General features: G+C 42.5%; 1 protein-coding gene across 1 annotated transcript; it reads left to right on the forward strand.

The window, feature by feature from the left end:
- Positions 1-2: 2 nt before the first annotated feature.
- DTX3L (deltex E3 ubiquitin ligase 3L) lies at positions 3-7,446 on the forward strand. The gene is made up of 6 exons (XM_082839859.1): positions 3-216; positions 1,066-1,268; positions 3,138-4,673; positions 5,100-5,317; positions 6,160-7,035; positions 7,077-7,446. The coding sequence occupies exons 1-5, from the start codon at positions 15-17 to the stop codon at positions 6,227-6,229; spliced, it is 2,229 nt and encodes a 742-aa protein (XP_082695985.1). The 5' UTR covers positions 3-14; the 3' UTR covers positions 6,230-7,035; positions 7,077-7,446.
- The last annotated feature ends 11,858 nt before the right edge of the window (positions 7,447-19,304 follow it).

Below are 19,304 nucleotides of genomic sequence, written 5' to 3' on the forward strand. Positions count from 1 at the left end.
GCGGCGTCATCCCCATGCGGAGAGCCATGGCTTCGAACCTCTGCCCGCCGTCCCCGCTGCTCGTGCGGGTGTCGCATCCCGGCACCCGCCTACCATGGAAGCTGGAAAAGTACTTCCAGAGCCGGGAGTCGGGCGGCGGGGAGTGCACCGTGCAGGCCCAGGACCGCAACGACCCCAACTCGGACACCTTCCGGGTGCAGTTCGTGCATAGGGCGAGTGAGCTGCGGGCCCGGGCTGGGGGGCAGCCACCGTCCTTGGGAAGAGGGGAGGGGTGAGGGGCTCCATGCAGACCCAGTTCAAGCTGACCTAGGAGAGAGGGCGGGAGAAAGTCTGGTGGGGGACAGGAACCTGGGGGTCCTGCTGGCAAGAGGCGCAAACCCAGGGAGTAGGACAGAGCTCACAAGTGCCCAGTCTCTGACCTGGGCCGACTGTGCCTTAAAGTTGATACTTCGCAGTCTCCTCGCCGTGACTCCTATGTCTCAGCTCTCAGAACACGCTTGCCACCCCCAGACGCCTGTCAGCCCTTGTCACTTAGGAATTTCACTTTTATGTTTTACATAATTATTCCACTGATTTGTTTTTGAGAATTCGAAAAGTTATATATGCTCACTAGGGAAAAGGGAGAAAAGAATAAAGAAAACCACCTGGAGAGAAACAATGTGAACATTTTGATATATTTCCTCCCAGCCTTTTCCTCTGAATGTCAGTAAACACATAGTAGTTCTAAAACTGAGTCTACACTTCTGATTCCTGCTGTTTTCACTTAACTCAGAATGAGTGTCAGGGAAATGGGGAACTGGCAACAGTTTCAGGAACATGACTTTTAATGAGTGGACGATACTCCATTATCATTAAGCTTTCCTTTCTACAGTAGAACTTACGCTGCCTACTTTAGAGTTTTGAATAGCTCCCTCACCTTATCACCAACCCACCATTCCAGGATATGCAGGGAGCAGCCCTTACTGGCAGGGTTGTTGGGGCAAGGTACAGATGCATGAGTAAGAGGATTATTTGAAATTGCTCCCATTTCTATGTGTATGTATGTATTTAATGTCTCCACTGAAGGTAAGGAGGGAGTGTTGAAGAAAGGAAAGCACCAAATTGTGGTTGACAACAAACCTGTGACTATATTCCTGGAACCCAATGACAATGCAGCAGAGAACACCAGGATGTCTTCTTTGACACAGTCACAAAAAGGGGCAAGCCCCGGTGAGAAGCATTCAAATGAAAAGGACATTTCTAGCGCTGTGGATTCCTGTGTCCAGAAGGTGAGTATTGAAGGAGCTAGGTATGTTCCTGCAGCTAACTCTCCAGTCCAAGGACCATTTGCTGAGGATTCATTATGAGCCTGGCACTGTTGTAGACATTGGGACACAGAGGTGAACACAACAGACAGGTCCCTGCTGGGGAGAGGTACATAGAAAGACAATAAGCAAGAAAACAAAATAAATAAAACCATTTCAGAGAGTGATACGTGCTAAGGAAAAAATATAATGGGGTTTCGCCTTAGAGCTTGACAGGGCCAGGGCAAGGAAGGAGAAGGAATCTGTGTTATTTCCGACCAGAAGTCAGAGTCTCTGAGGAGGTGACATTTGGCCTGAGACTTGAATGATGAGCAGGGGCCAGCCATGCAGAGTCATTGGACAAATCAACTGCCTACTGTGTGCCAGGCACTGTCACAGGAGCTGGAGATCAGCCAGGAGCACAGCAGACCCTGCCCTCAGGGACCTTACATTCTAGTGAGGGAACCAGACAATAATAGTAAACATATAGATACGGAATAAAATATCTGCCAGTGATAAATATCTGCTAGGAAGAAGAATAAAGCAGGATAAATGATAGTAACAGGACTACTATTTTAAAGAGGATATCAGGAAAAACCTCTCAAATGAGGTGACCTCTGAGTAGAGACACAAATGAAGTAAGGGAGCTAGCTAAGTGGATTTCTAGGGGAAGAAGGTTCTAGGCAGAGGGAAAAAAACAAGTGTAAAGTTGACACCCCCCCTCCCCCCCTCCCCACACACATCCAGACAGGAGCTCACATCCTGAGCCCAAGAGCTTCAAAGAGAGAGATAAGCATGGCTGGAGGGCAGAGAGCAAGAGAGAGAGTGAGAGAGGAACTTGGAGAGGTACCTAGAAGTCAGGTCTTTGAGGGATGAAGGTTAGGACTTTGGATTTTAACTTAAATGTTAGGAGATTCCTTAGATGGTTTTAAGCAGGGCAATAGAGTGATCTGATTCACATTTCTGCAGGATCACTCTGGCTGCTGTGTGGAGAACAGAATCTAGGAAGAGGCTGAAGTGGAAGGTCAGAGTCCAGTTAGGAGGGGTTGCAGTGAGCCAGGCGCAAGGTGACAATGGTCTGGACTCCGGTGGTCCTGATGGAGGTGTGAGAAGTGGCTGGATTCAGGAAACATTTTGAAGATCTAGAGGAAGGATGTTATATGCAGAGGAAATAGCTTGTGCAAAGACCTCGAGGGAGAACAAAACATTAGAAATCTTGCTTTTATATTACATTCAATTTGCCTCTGTCCTTTTTCACCTAATCTGGTGTTTGTCTTATACTTGAGCTTCTAAAGGCCAGGGTTTAGAGGGCCCAGCAACATTGCATGCAGTTAGGGGGTTAGTTTTGTTTTGTTTTTTAAAAAGAGAAAAAAAGAAAGAAGGACGAGGGCAGAAGAGAAAAAACAATAATAGGAAAAAACATCATCCTCAGATTTATGGCTCCCTCCCAGGCTCACACTCTTCAGTGAGAGACACAGCAATTTACCCAGAAAGTCGAACAAAGTGCCTTCCCCCTGCCCTACTCCCCAAGGTCAAAGCAAGAGTGGCAGCTCTAGAATCCGGACTTCCTGTCCATGGAACTTTTAAAAATGTTAGTGCCCGGGCTCTACATTTACATCAGAATCTCTGGAGATGTGCTTGGGCCTTGGGTGTTTTTTTTTTTTTTTTTCTCCCCAGGCCATTCTAATATACAGACAGGGCTGGGTGCCTCTGGGTTGTAATACATTGCATGCTTTGCAAAAAGGATTGGAAAGAAGTCACAGCGGTTATTTCTCTAGTCTCTAGACATTCTCCTGAGAGGAGCGTAGACCTGGATGTCTAATAGATTTTATTTGTTCCCTTTTAAAATTTCAGATCTTTCTTACTGTCACAGCTGAACTGAACTGTCACCTGTTCTCTAAAGAGCAGAGGGAACACATCGCCATTCTCTGCCCCAGTGTCGAGCGAGTGAAGGGCCATGAAGGAATTGAGAAAGTGCGTGGTGACTTCAGAGATATTGAAAAAATACATGGCTTCTTGAGTGAACAACTCCTGGAAAAGGAGCAGAAACGAGAATCTTCCCCTTTGACAACAGAGAGGGAGCCACTCCATCAGCAGGACGGGAACAGCTGTGTTTCTCCCTCTGAACCAAAAACCAGGTCGGAAGAAAAAAGCAACCGTTTTGAAGTTCCCTTGGCTTTCTTTGAATACTTCACATACACCTGCCCTGATAAAATATACTCAATAGAGAAAATGTTTGGTATAAAAATTAAAACTCAGAAGAGTTCTCCGAATATGGTCTGTTTAGACATCACCTCAAGTCAATCAGGTAACCTCGAAGCAGCTTGCGAGTCTTTTGTCAGAGAATTTCAGAAGCGTGTGAAGACTCTGAAGCAGGAATGTGTTACTCTGGCAGACAGTAAGCAGGCACACAAAATCAAACAGGAATTAAGTCACCAGTTTACAAGGCTCCTTATAAAGGAGAAAGGAGGAGAATTAACTCTCCTTGGGACCACATATGACATTGCAGCTGCCAAACGTTTTCTTGCCTCAGAAATCTCTGAAAGTCTTGTCGAGGCACTTGTGAAAATATCGACTCCCAAGCACATGATGAATGGAATTGAGGTTGACACTGCTCACTATAAGCTTTTAGAAGCAGAGTTACTCCAGGAGATATCACAGATCGAAAAGAAGTACGACACTCAAAGTAAGGTTTTGGGAACAAGTCAGAAAACCTACATTCTATTTGAACCTAAAACCAAGGAGTTAGATCTATCTGTGCATGCGTATTCAAGTTTCATTGATGCCTATCAACATGTCTCAGGTCAGATTATGAGAGAAGTTCTTTGGCTGAAACTTTTGGGCAAGGAGAGAAAGCACTTACATGGGACCAAGTTCTCTGATGACTTTCGAAAAAGGCATCCAGGTGTAGACTTTGTGCTAAATCAAGAGTCAGTGACTTTGGTTGGGTTGCCAAATCACCTTACAAAGGCAAAACAGTATGTCTTAAACAGAGGGGGAACGTCTCCATTAGCTAGAGAGAAATGGAATGAAACACCCACGGACACGGATAGTAATGATTCAAAAACAGCTTCACCAACATTGCAGCGCTCTACCAGTTCTGAGGTGTCAGAAGTGGACAAGGAAAAGGACATATGTACCATCTGTTTGAACACCATTAGTAACAGACAAGTGCTCCCAAAGTGCAAGCATGATTTCTGCAGCCCTTGTATCAACAAAGCCTTGTCATATAAGCCAGTCTGTCCTTTGTGCCAGACTTCCTATGGTGTCCAGAAAGGGAATCAGCCAGATGGAAACATGACTGTCCTTTTCAAAAGAGACTCACTTCCAGGTTATGAATCCCATGGCACCATTGTGATTACTTACAGAATCGAAGGAGGCATACAAACAGTAAGTGTTTCTGAGGTCCATGGGTTTCTTTCCAGTGTGCTGGGATCACCAGAGCAACGGGGACTGTTCTGTTACCAATTAGACAGTGGATTTCCCAGGTAGTTGCCTCCATGGTCATATGCAAGGATTTTAAATGCTGATAACGGTAACAATGTTTACTTATAATTTAGGTATCTTTTGTGTCTGTTAAGGCAGAGAAAGGGTGGGTGGTGATTGTGCGCTGGAGTGGGGGAAGTCAGGAAGGTGGATAGTGTTCCCAGCATGAACTTGGGGAAAGAGGAGAAATATGAATTATATGGGGAACGTGAGCAAACCTTGAATACTTTTGTCGATTTTTGTTTGTTCTATATGCATATGAACACATCTACACATCTAGTAAAATTCTGACACAGTGTTTTCATGTGACATTGTCTTGCCTTCATATAGAAAGAGCACCCAAACCCAGGAAAGAGATTTTCTGGAATATGTCGAACTGCATACTTGCCTGATAACGAGGAAGGAAGAGAGGTTTTGCAGCTGCTTCGTAGGGCCTTTGACCAAAAACTGATTTTCACAGTGGGAGACTCTCGAGTATTAGGAGTCTCAGATGTCATTACGTGGAATGATATCCACCACAAAACGTCCAGGTGTGGGGGACCAGAAAGGTGAGAAGCTTTTGAAACGGAACGGCTGCTAAACAGAATTTAGAGGTCGTAAAACATGGCAATTTGAGGATGTGACTGCAAGGAGACAGTTTCTAGCAGTGGGATTGGATGCAGTGTTTTGACAGATGCTCATCTGGGGTGATAATCTCAAAGGCAGAAAGATTGCTTCCTATGACCTCCTACCCTCCCAACCACAAAGCGTCATACAGTTAATAAATTTTGCATCAGTGGGCAGCAGATCTTCAGAATCCAAGATGAATGGTATCTAAGGTGATTTAATTTGGGGTTTCATGTCTATTTGAAGGGTAGATCCTAGGAATGTCATTTACTTCGTCTTCTTTTAAGATCACCCTTTCTTCTACCCTCCCCTCCCATGAGTCCATAGAGATCCTAAATTCACTTGGCTAACAGAACTCTAGAAAAAGTCTTACTTAATGGGGATGGAAGTTGTATTATGGGCAATCCAATTGCTGTTTATGAAATTCAGAGAGAATACCTCAGACCCTTAATATTCAAAAGGGAATACATCTTAAGACTTAATTTCCCAAATTTGAAAATCTTCCTGTAGCAAAATGATTACCGTCCCTAAAAATATAGTATATTATAACTTTATAAGAGTCATTGCTTACCATGAGCTGAAAATTAAAGTCTTGTTGGAATGCAGATCCTGGGCAGACAGCTAGGCCTGCTCACTAGCGAAATGACTCACAGCAGCGCACTTACAAATCAGCCTTCAGGATTGCTTGTGAATACTTGCAACACTGAAGGCTAATGCCAGGGACCTACTGTACAGATTCTTTAAAACCATCTGTGATGACGCTAAGGGCCTTTTTCTTCTGCAGGTATGGCTACCCTGATCCTGGCTATCTGAAACGCGTCAGACAGGAGCTGAAGGATAAAGGAATTGAGTAAGAAGAGTATTGGAAGGATAAGTTGAGCCAAGCTTGCAAAAGGCACAGTTGAAGAAGCAGAGTAAATTCTAATCTAAATCCTTATGTAAAAACACCTTTAAAATTGTTTCATCTCAAGAAGTGGTTTGTGGGGAATTGCCTGGCGGTACAGGGGTTAGGACTCCGAGCGCTTCCACTGCAGGGGGCACAGGTTCGATCCTGCGGTTGGGGAACTAAAATCCTGGCTGCACAGCCAGAAAAAAAAAAAAAAAAAAAGAAGTGCTTTGTGTAAGAGTAAGAATCTGCTGGTCTGTCATTTCTGGAGTGTTACATTTTCTGGAAGATCTGTGTAATCTTGCTGCAGAGGTAGTGTGCCTCTTTCTCGTGTCATCTTTGTGGAGGCTAGAGGGGTGGAGTGCTGTGGATCTGAAATCGTCTTCTGTGTTGTTCAGCTGAAGTACCAGCTGTCAGTGGATCCTCCTTTTATTGCCATCTCTCGGGTAGTCCCTCAGTTTTGTCTGTTTGCTCTTTGATCCCTACCCTAAAAGTAAAACCTTAATGTGAAGGGTGGTCGGGTGGGAGGAAGGCTTTGGTTATGGAAAATTAGAGACCTACGTTAACCTCCCTGCACCATGGCCAGAGGAGTGGCCAGGACAGAGACTGAGCAACCTTGGTAATAAAGGGAATAAGGCTATTATTTTTGACAACACAGAGCCTGGTGACCAGTTGGTGCTTAATAAATGTTTGCTGCCTGACTCAAGTTGCTAGTAACCCCGCAGAGAAACATGTTCCCTAAATCTTTGGCAGAGGCAGGAGTAAGGAAGACATGTTCCCTAAATCTTTGGCAGAGGCAGGAGTACGGAAGACAGCTCTGGAGTCCTCACCACTTATTTGGGAAACGGAGTTTCTTACTCCAGAACTCATGACCTCTGAACTCTGACCGGCCTCTAACTTTGTCCTTGCTCCCTGCTGATTCCTATAACCTGCCATATGGTGTGAACTTCCCCTGCCCTAGTAATGCTACCCATCTCTGAACATTTTTCCCTCTGGATATAACTGTACTTTTTCTTTTTTTTTTTTTTGCGGTACGCGGGCCTCTCACTGCTGTGGCCTCTCCTGCTGCGGAGCACAGGCTCCGGACGCGCAGGCTCAGCGGCCATGGCTCACGGGCCCAGCCGCTCCGCGGCATGTGGGATCTTCCCGGACCGGGGCACGAACCCGCGTCCCCTGCACCGGCAGGCGGACTCTCAACCACTGCGGCACCAGGGAAGCCCTATTGTACTTTTATGTATACCCCACTTGCAGTTTTAACAGATAAATCACAGGACTCTCCATAGACTCTCATGAGAAAAATGAGAGAAAACCCTTTTCCTCCCTTTTGCTAAGTCCTACCACGTCATGCTTTCTCCCTTAAAATATGTCTCCCTAAAATTGTCTGGACAGAGAAAAGGCTAGAGTCGTGCCTACCATAAGGAATACGGACATGTCAAAATTTACTTTTAAATGGTTCCTCAAGTCAGAAGAAAGTTTTAATAGCAAACTATCTCGTTATCCGTGTCCCAGCCTCTCTCCAAAAATGATGAAAGAGATGTCATTTTCTTTTCCTAAAGATAACGTGTACACACAGTTTTTTTGGTCAGACAGTAATAGTTAATATTGTATACTTATTTTGTCCCCTTTATGAGAGCTTTATATCTGTGTGATTGACACTATTGGCATCCCCGTTTCATAACTGAGAAAACATGCACAGAGAGGATAAGTACCTTGACAAAGATCACATAATTAATAAGCAGAAGTTCTGGGATTCGAAGGAGTTAGTTTGGCTCCAAGGCTTCTGTGCCCTAGAGCTGTACTGTCTCCTACAGGGGTCTTTTCCTCCATGGAGGAGGCTGAGGACTCCCCATTATTCTGAGCTTCTCTCAGAAATGGATTCCTGCACAGTGCTCAAAGCAGATTTCCTCTGAGGAATTCCTGTTTGAAGAACTTAAAAACCCAGAATCTTTTTCTTTGTCCAGAGAGTTGAGGAAGTTTAAGGTAAATGATATGTCTTTTTAAAAAAAATCAGATTAGACATTTAGTTTTTGGTGATTCATTAAAGTCTTAGTGTTATGATTGTTTTGTATCTATGGATATTTTAGCTAAATTTGCTTCAAAAAAGCAAAAGTTTGGTCCCTGCTAAGGTCTGGATCCTTGATTGCAACGTGTACACAAGTTTCCTAGTGTGGTTGGTGAGCCTTCGGATTACTGCTCTTGCTCTGTGGAAGGTATTATCATTGATATCTGCTATAAATAAAGTTATATCCATTTTAGGAACAGATTGCGTTCCTTCCCACTTCTTTTTCCTTGGGTTTAGATTCTGGGTGTTTCCTACAATACATACAGTGTACAACATACCATGTGGGCAGATGTCTTTGCTTGATTTTGTGTGTAGCTTTTGCTAAATAGTATCACAATAGAACTTTACTGTTGACTTCACTGCTGCCACGTTCAGCTGTAAAAATCACATTTCTTAGTATTTTTCCTCCTTAACACATAGGTTACTACAAAGGTAAAGGTAGGCTGCAGGTTTCATCACTTCTCTCCTTCTACATAATAACCCATCAAACTACACTTGCCCCTCCTTGCTGCAAGAGTTTTTGTTTCACCTTTCTAGCATTAGTGCTGGATTACTGAAATGGCTCACTAGGCCCCAGCAAATTAGGGCACGTTTTTCTCCAAAAAAAAAAGAAGAGAACTACAAATAATATTGAGATATTTGATGTCTCCCTAAAGATAGTAAGTTTCTGCATCCAGTTTCAATGTGTGGGATTTTCCCCCATACATCGAAGCAATCCAACACCAGCTGAGTGTCCTACAATTCAACTCAATTCTGACACTTTCCACCTGGGGATAGCATCAGATTCCAGAGGTAAGGGCTCAGCCCCACAAGACTGCCCTCCAGTTCAGGTGCCAATTGCAAGTCCAGATTGTTCTTGTGCTTCTGACCCAATGGCTATAAAATCAGAGGTTCCCATGACCCCCTCCTTGGGTTCAAGTAATTTGCTAGAGCAGCTCACAGAACTCAGGAAACCAGGTTACTCACTAGATTACTGGTTTACTATAAAATGATATAACTCAGGAACAGTCAGATGGAAGAGATGCATATGGGGAAAGGGCATGGAGCTTCCATGCCTTTTCCAGGTGTGCCATGAAACCGAGCAGAACCCTGTGGGGCTCTTCTGGGTATGAAAGCATTTCCGTGTCCCCCATTTCTTGTTTGTAGGAAAAAGGTTTCAGCCTCCTAGACCTTCCCTGAGTTCCAAAGGGCAGATTCAAACAGTTACTAATTAGAGGAGTGAGGGAATGCAGAAACAAAGGAAAGGCAGTCAAGAAGCAATAATGCAGCAAGGGGCAGGCTCCTGGCTCCTCCTCAAGGGGCATACATAACAATCGGATACATATCTCTGTCCACAAAAATAATCAGTAAACAATTTATAATAGGAATAGAGAAGGGTTTTATCTGAGCCAAACTGAGGGCTATAGCCCAGAAGACAGCCTTTCAGATAACTCTTGAGACCTGCTCTGGAGAAGCATGGTTTTCAGCACAGTTTTATGTCTTGTCAGAACAAAGAACATCAAACAAGTCAGGGACACATTCCTTCAAGGTTTCAAAAACAAAAACAAAAAAACCCCAAAAAACATCAGGACGTACACAGCAAGTAGTATGGCCTTCGCACCTGGGAAGGTATTCTCATCATCAAAGGAGTACCAGCATTGGCATCCCAGGAAGGGAGGCATTTAATCTTTATTTTTAACATGGACATTCTTTACTTCTGGTCAATGCACTCTTCTCTTTAATAATTAAAGCAGATGTACAGTGTATGTTTGATAGGCCACAAACTGGCTATTCTAGTTAGCATAAAATTCAAGTTAACTCATGCATAAGCCAGAATGACTTCCCTTTACCTCAACATGTGAAAATTTCTTTTATCATCTCTGAGTTCTTCTACAGGAACTAAGGTCCCCACCCAGGTGGAGGATGGTAACTTCAGGCTGAAAACAAGCATGTGGACTTCAGACTGGTTGGAACCAGACAGCTGATGATTGAGATTCCAGGAACACCACCCAGTTACCTCCCCACCAAACCATCAGAGGGAGGTCACACACCCTGCAGCTCTCTCCCCAACCTAATTTTGCCTATAAAAACTCTTCCCCAAAAACCATCAGGGAATTTGGGTCTTTTGAGCGTGAGCCGTCCATTCTCCTTTCTTGGCCCTGCAATAAACCTTTCTCCATTCCAAACTCCAACATTTCAGTTTGTTTGGCCTCACTGTGCATCTGGCACACGAACTTCAGTTGGACAACAGCTACTCTCCCCAAATCTCCAAGTGAATTGAAACCCAGAAGCTCTTCAAACCCCGTCCTTTTGGATTTTTATGTAGGCTTAAAAACATAGACATGACTGATTAAGTCGTTGGTCATTGGTGATTGGACTCAATCTCCAGTCCCTCTCCTCTCCCTGGACTGAAAGTTCCAACCCTCTAATCACGGTTGGTTTCTCTGGCAACCAGCCCCCAACCTTAGGTGCTTCCCAAAAGTCACCTCATTAACATAACAAAAGAACACTTTTCACTCTCAGCACTGCGGAAATTTCAAGGGTTTTAGGAGCTCAGTGCCAGAAATGGGGATGAAGACCAAGCGTATATTCTTATTATAAATCACAACATCACAGATAGCATCAAAGCAGCCATTAGGAGAAAAACCAAACTTTTGTTGGACTTCCTTACACTTATCTTTTGGTTTGGTACTGTTTTTGCCTTGATTTCCATATGGGAGTTGGGCACTATTTCCTTTTCTATTAATTGAGACTTGCAGCCTCTAAAACACAGAGCCCTAGGCAAAGAGTAAGATGGTAACAATTTGTTGGGGAGGTGCACATCAGGTCAGTGAAGGTGAGAACAAACTAAGATAAAATGCTATGCAATACCTTGGGTTCTCACCCCTTACCCCACCCTGTGCCACTGCTTTTCAAGTTAAGATGCATATCAAAGGAAAATTTCAATAACCCATATACATAGACAAGCACGAAACTATGCATCTTCACTATCTAGAGCCAGTATCCTCTTTTTCTCCACCCTGAATTCCCCTTGGGGTGCACTGTGGGGGTCAGGGGTGGGGGAAGACAGCTGCAGTGTTTGATGGCTTCAGAGCCAAAACATCCTTTCTTCACTGAAATGGCAGGTGACATTCTTTGTCCACACCCATACCCCACAAATCTATTGTCACCAGTCCTGCCTCTCCCACATTTCAAAGCTCACTGTCCAGTTGGCATCTTCCTTGTTCCCCCACCAGAATCACTGGAATGCCCCCTAAAGACTCTGTCCCCTTCCCCCTTCTTCCTCCCACCTCAAACTATCTTTTGAAAAAACAGCTCCAATTGCATCACTCCTCTGATGAAGTGCCTTTAGTGACTCCCTGATGTCTAGAGCAGTGCTTCTCAAACCTGATCTCGTGTCAGATCACCTGGAGGGCTCAGTACAACACAGATTGCTAAGACCCACCCCCAGAGTTTCTGACCCAGTAGATGTGAGGTTGTGCCCCCAAATCTTCATTCCTAACAAGGTCCCAGATGATGCTGATACTGCTGGTCTGGGAACCACATTTTGAGGACACTGACCTAGAAAATAAAGTTCAAACTCCACAGCATGGCCGTCAAGTATTTTTCATTCTACTTTGCTTACCTCATGTCCCTTCCTCCCCGCCAAGCCACTAATGGTCCACTCACACCAGACTACCAACTCTTCCAAACCACAGTCTATACTTTTATTCTTCTGGCCTTTGCTCTGCGCACAAGGGTGTGCTCTCACTCTCTCTTGCTCTCTCTCCCTCTCATGGCCTAGCACCTCATTCTCCTCTTACAAATCTCCTCTTCATCTCTCAAGTTCTTACTCAAATGCCACTAGTATAGAAACTTTCTTTCTAATTTGTCTCCAAATTATGAACCACCTTTTCTCTGGTTTCCTAATATATTACACATATCTCTATTAATGCAGATGTGATATCAAAATCCACTTACCCATTTTGAGTATACCATCTACATCCTGCCAGGACCTTTCAAGATACAGCAAGTAAATGTATATTCTTTCTTTTTGCTTTTCTCTCCCCTTACTAATACACTTACCCCAGAGAGAAGGGATCCGTGTCTAAATCATCTTTATAATCTTAACACGATGCCAGGGCCTTCACTACATGTTGGCTGAATGACATTAAATAATGTCAGGCCGGAGGGACACCTGATTCTATCCCTGTCTTAGGGGGCATGTAAAGGATCCAGTGTATTTTTCTGAGGATGAGTGTGTAGGGAAAGTGGGGTGGGGTAGAAATGGGTTGCCCAGCAGAAATGGGAACTAATATTGATTTTTTAAAATAAAATATGCGAGGCACTCTACAGACATTATCTCATTTAAACCTCATGACAACATCATGAAGTAGTTACAGCTCTGCCCATTGTACAGATGCAGTTGACTGAGTCTACACAACTAATGAATTATAGAGTCCAGGATTTTGACCCCAGAATTTGTCTAACAGCAACATCTGTCCCAAAAAGGTGACATAATCGTAAAACAGCTATAAGCGATTTTCATAGAAAAGAAAGCGAGGGCTTCCCTGGTGGCGCAGTGGTTGAGAGTCCGCCTGCCGATGCAGGGGACACGGATTCGTGCCCCGGGCAGGGAAGATCCCACATGCCGCAGAGCGGCTGGGCCCGTGAGCCATGTCCGTTGCGCCTGCGCGTCCGGAGCCTGTGCTCCGCAACGGGGGAGGCCACAGCAGTGAGAGGCCTGCGTACCGGGGGAAAAAAAAAAAAAGAAAAGAAAGCAAAAGAAGATCAAGGCACAGCCTGCTGGGTGGGGCAGGGCCCGACAGTGCGGGCAGATGAGCAGAGCTGAGGAGGGCTGCGCCTGCGCCCCCGCCGCTGCTGGTCTAAGCGTCCTGGGGTGCTGGGGCCCCCGACCCTTTGAAGAACTGACCTCCAAGTTGTACCTCCTCAGCCCAAAAAGACTGAAGGCCATGAGCTAGAGTTCCGCCAGGAGCCGGGGATCCCGTCCTCTTCCTGGCGCTTTTCCTCAGGTTGGATAGTGAGGGGCTCCAGGGGGGCGGGGAGGAAGGGGAGATCCTGCTGTCCCACCAGGCGTCCTGTGCACGCGCGACGCTCTGCCTCGCAGTGGGCAAAGCGGTGCCGAGGCCTCGGTCCTTCTACACCTGTCTTGGGGTAGGTGCTCACCACCCTGGCTTGTCCTGGGAGAGGAGAATTGTGCGTAGTCTCTTCCATAGCATTTTTGGTCTCTTTCCCCCCAGATTTTAAACTTTCCTTATAAGTTAGGGATATTAGTCATTTTTTGTGATGTATCCTATGAATATTTCCTCTCATTTTGTCATTTGTCTTTTGAGTTTGCTTATTGTGGCTTTTTTTTTGCCAGGCAAACGTTTTTTATTTTTATATAGTAAAATTTACCAATCTTTCATTTTATTGCATCTGGACTTTTAGTCACATTTTAAAAGCTTTCCCCTACATCACATGTAGGTTATAGTCTCCCCATGCTTTTTTTTTTCTATTCGTAATGCTTTATTTCTTACATTTAGATCTCTGATCCATTTGAAGTTTATTCCTTAATAAACTTCCTGTGTATGTTTCCTGTATATTCCTGTGTATGTTTTGAGAAATGGATCTAATTTTATCTTTTTTTCCGAATGGGTATCCATATTTTTATCTCTGGTAATACTTAAATCCAAACAGCATTTATTAAAAAGATTATCACTGCCTCGGTAACTTGAGATACCACCTTTATTTATCATATACTAGAGTTTTAGGTGTAGTTTGGCTGTTCTGGAACTTCTGTTCCACTGACTGCTCCATTGACCTGTTTATTCATCCATTTTAGAGACGCTTTGTATATACATTAAAGTCAGGACTAGTCCCCCTACAGAGCTCTTCCATCTCAATGTTCTCCTCCATATTCTTGTGTACTTTTCTTTCCTTATGAACTTTAGGATAGGCTTCTGATTTATGACCAATGTCAAAAAAAAAAGCTCACTGGGATTTTTATTTGAATTGCATTAAACTTGTAAATTAAATTGCAGAGAGCTGACATCTTGAGATGGTGTTGAGGTGTTCTCACCATTTCGTTTGTTCAGATCTACTTTTGTGTCTTTAAAGAGTGTTCATGCTTTTTTACATAGAAATTTCTTAAGTTTGTTTCTATATATTTTATCTTTTTTCTTGCTGTTGTAAATGAACTTTTCTCATTCACTATATCTTTTAACTAATTATTTAACTAATTGACTTTTCCTGTATTTCTAAAAATTAAGGTATAATTTACATACAGCAGATTCATACTGTTTAGTATATAGTTCTGTGGCTTTTGAGAAGTGTATACAATTGTGTAACAACCACAAGATACAAAGATATAAAAGAACTTCAACACTCCCCCAGATTCCCACCAGTCCCTTTGTAATCAACCTCTTCACTCCAGGTGAGCCCCTGGCAAACACTGGTCAGATTTGGTCCCTGTAGTTTCAGAGTGTCATATAAGTAGAACCACAGTGATCAAATAAGGTTCATTCATGTTGTAGAATGTATCAGAACTTTGTTACTTTTTATTGCCAAATAATACTCTATTGTATGGATATACCACATTTTATTTATCCATTCATTTATGATGGACATTTGGATTGTTTAATTTTTTTAATTGTTGGGGTATAGTTGTTTTACAATATCGTGTTAGTTTCTACTGTACAGTGGAGTTCCCTGTGCTATACAGCAGGTTCTCATTAGTTATCTATTTTATACATATATGTATCTATTTTATACATATATACATATATATGTCAATCCCAATCTCCCAGTTCATCCCACCTCCCCTTTCCCCGCTTGGTGTCCATACGTTTGTTCGCTATGTCTGTGTCTCTATTTCTGCCTTGTAAACTGGTTCATCTGTACCATTTTTCTAGATTCCACGTATATGAGTTAATATACAATATTTGTTTTTCTCTTTCTGACTTTCTTCACTCTGTATGACACTCTCTAGGCCCATCCATGTCTCTACAAATGACCCAGTTTCGTTCCTTTTTATGTGGAGTAATATTCCATTGTATATATGTACCACATCTTTACCCATTCGTCTGTCGATGGGCATTTAGGTTGCTTCTATGACCTGGCTATTGTAAATAGTGCTGCAGTGAACACTGGGGTACATGTGTCTTTTTGAATTATGGTTTTCTCTGGGTATATGCCCAGTAGTGGGATTGCTGGGTCATATGGTAATTCTATTTTTAGTTTTTTAAGGAACCTCCATACTGTTCTCCATAGTGGCTGTATCAATTTACATTCCCACCAACAGTGCAAGAGGGTTGCCTTTTCTCCACACCCTCTCCAGCATTATTGTTTGTAGATTTTTTTGATGATGGCCATTCTCACCGGTGTGAGGTGATACCTCATTGTAGTTTTGATTTGCATTTCTCTAATAATTAGTGATGTTGAGCATCTTTTCATGTGCCTCTTGGCCATCTATCTTCTTTGGAGAAATATCTATTTAGGTCTTCCACCCATTTTTTGATTGGATTGTTTGTTTTTTTGATATTAAGCTGCATGAGCTATTTGTATATTTTGGAGATGATGGATTGTTTAATTTCTGACTGTTGTGAATAAAGCTTCTATGAATATTTGTTGTCTCAGTCAGCTTGGGCTGCTATGACAAATACCATGGACTGAGTGGTTGAAAAAACAAACACTAATTTCTTACAGTTCTGGAGGCTGGAAATCTGAGGTCAGGATGCCAGCATGATTGGGTTCTTCATGAGAGCCCTTTCCCTGATTTGTAGATGACCCCTTCTTGCTATTTCCTCACATAGTGGAGAGAGAGAAAGAGAGAGACAGAGAGATCTGTTCTCTTCATCTTCACATAAGGGCACTAATCCCATCGGGGGCTCTATCCTCATTATGTCATCTAAACCTAATTACCTCCCATCTGACCCCAACTTCAAATACCATCACATTGAAGATTAGGGCTTTATGAATTTTGGAGGGACACAAAGATTTTGTCTATAGCATATGTGTACAAGCTTTTGTGTGGACATATGTTTCACTCTTGAATATGTACCTACTTGGGAGTGAAATCTGTGGATCATGTAGTAAACTCTAACTTTCTGAGGGACTGCAAAACTGTTTTACTAAGTGGTTGTATCATTTAATATCTCATCAGCAATGTATGAGTGTTGCACTTTCTCCACATCCTAGATAACACTTATTATTGTCTGCCTTTTTTGATTTAGTTATCCTGGTAGGTGTGAAGTGGCATGGTGGGTTTTTTTTTTTAATATATATCTCAATTAGAAACTTTTTTGGTTTTAAAATGTAAGAAGATACAATGAAAATGTTTAAGATGAAATGAACTTATTTCTAACTGAGTTGGATTAGACTGTGACAGACCAGCCCTCATACCTAAAACAGCCAGAAAATTGAAACAAAATAGAGAAATCATCTATTTTCAGGCAGAGGAGAGCTGCTGAGTCAACGAGAGAGAACCGGAGGGGCTGAGACTCCAGAAAGGGAGAATCTTGGAGAGGGAGGGCTGACTTCTGCAGCCACTTCACCCAGGTGTTAGTTGCTGATTCTGGGCGTGGGCCCGAGGCTGATGATCCCAGTGCTCGCACCCAGGGAAGCCCAGATCAGCAGAGCTGGGAGACAGATCAGCAGAGCTATGGCAGGAGATTTGGGCGGTCCCTTCAGAACATCTGTTAAATTCTGGGGATGCATGAGTCTAGAGTTCTGAAAACAGAAGCAGAAAACTTCTGCAAGCAGAACAGAGCCTTCCAAAATCTTGTGAGACAAGGATTAGAATTCTGGACTCATCAGGGGGATTTCTGCCAAAAATCCTGAAGAGACAGGAGTAAAACTGAGGTAGACTGAGCCTTACCAGGGCTGCAACTCAGCCTCAACTCAGAACAGGACATGACATTATTGGATTCAGGTGACCAGCCACTGATTAGAAATAAACTGCTTCATAGAATTCACGTAATTTTTATTTTATGTGGAAAAATAAATGGGCAAGAACATCAGAGTATTCTAGGTTCAAAAGGAGTCATGAGAAGAATTTTTCCTAGCAGACATTAAAATCTTTTGTTTGTTTGTTTGTTTAAAAACAAGCTCTGGCCAGTTTTATTAAAGAAAAATTGTGCATGATTTACCTTTCACGAGTCTGTGCGGGCATGATTTAATAATATCAGAATCACCTGGATCAGTGATAGCCATTGTGTATCCTCTGTAGTATTTTCCACACACTCTGCCCAATTCAATATTATTACCACTGTAGTGATGAACACCAGTTTTGGCCAACATGGCATAATACTCTATTTCAGATTTCTTCAAGGCTGGGCAGTTGGCGAGGATGACCAGTTTCGCTTTGCCTTGTCTGATCATTTTCAAAGTCAGCTTGTACCCCAGCACATACTTTCCACTTTTCATAACGAGTTGGAGCCCAGAGTTGATTGACTCCAGTGACTTTTTCTTCTTCTTTGCAGCCACCATCTCCCTGCCTCGGGTGCGGGACACCCCCAACCAAGAGCAGCCGCCAAGATGGCCAGGGGTCGAGAAAGGCGACATTGAAATCTGTTGGTAACCAATTTGAGACCCTTGGTTTATAAGAATATCAATAATGAGAATATTAAAAAGACCCACACCCTCCACCATACTCTCCAAAAAATTCCAGATGGATTGAAAGTTAAATGCTTAAAAATCAAAACAAATACACTCTCATGTATGTGAACAGACTAGCACTAGAGGAAATCACTTTTTGACTTTTGATGGAATAGAAATGAAAAGAGTTGGACAGGTTCATTACTTAGATAGTTTTAGCTTTGATGGAAAGTACATCAGTAAAGCTAAGATTTTAAAAATTCAGAAGAATGGAGAAATTACACGTAAACACAAAAGTTCAATAACTGAAAAGTATAAAGAGCTCATATAAATGGGCAAAAATACCAACTGTCCCTTAAACAAATAATTAAAAGATAGTCCCACAAGAGAAACATGATCTTAAATCATGATTTTTAAAATATTCAGTCAACCTTGTTGGTAATACTTCACCTACTGGGAAGTTTCATTTTGTACCTAAAAATACAATTAGAAAAACTTTTGAAAAGTGATAAAACCCAAAGCCTGCAAATCTTGAGGAAAGTAGATATCATGCATTAATGATAGCAATGCAAATGGAGCCAGTCTTTCTGAAGGGCAAAATGGTACTTTATTGAAGGAATCATAAATATGCCTAACCCCCCACTAAGTAATAGAATTTATCCTGAGGAAATAATGTTTAATAAAAACCAAAAGTCTACATAAACAATGTTTATTTTATGATATTGAAACACTGAAAGAAAGCTAAGATCCTAACAACGCCAAAATATAGAAGCTAACTGTGATATATCAAAATGATATACTCTAGTGATATACTAAAAATATAAATATGATGCAGGAAATAGAAAACATTTGGTTAAATCACATTACATAAGAGGAAGAATACCAAATTGTGTATACACACCCATTATAATGGTAAAAGAACAATGAATATGTAGAGGTAAAGGAGGCAAAAGGACAGATAGAGGGGATGTTTCTAGTCGGGTTAAGATCAACAGACTTGGAGTGAATTATTCTGTAAAGTTGCTAAAATTACATTTCAGAAGAATTTAATATTGCTCTAATGAGAGCAAGATTTTCTTTGCAGGACATTGAACTGGCTTACAGAAATACAGTTATTTGCTGCCTTCTTGATTGGATAGATGGAAAGATGGTGTTGTTTCCGTTTGGTTATGTGAACTTTACTGCAGCTAAAGGTCATAGGTAAATGATGATTGAGTGGCTCACCCTAGTCCAGGGGAAGAGAAATAACTTTCCTTCTACCCTTCTGAGTTCTTGGCTGAGACCCATGTAATAAAAGACAGATTAACAACAGACAGACAAACAGAAGTTTATTGCATGTATACCTCATGTATATGTGGGAGATACCCAGAGAGAATGAATAACTACCCGAGGTGGTTTAGAATCCAGACTTAAATACCATCTTAAT

This window comes from Leucopleurus acutus, assembly GCF_964270905.1.
Source record: "Leucopleurus acutus genome assembly, chromosome: 5".
Taxonomy (NCBI): domain Eukaryota; kingdom Metazoa; phylum Chordata; class Mammalia; order Artiodactyla; family Delphinidae; genus Leucopleurus; species Leucopleurus acutus.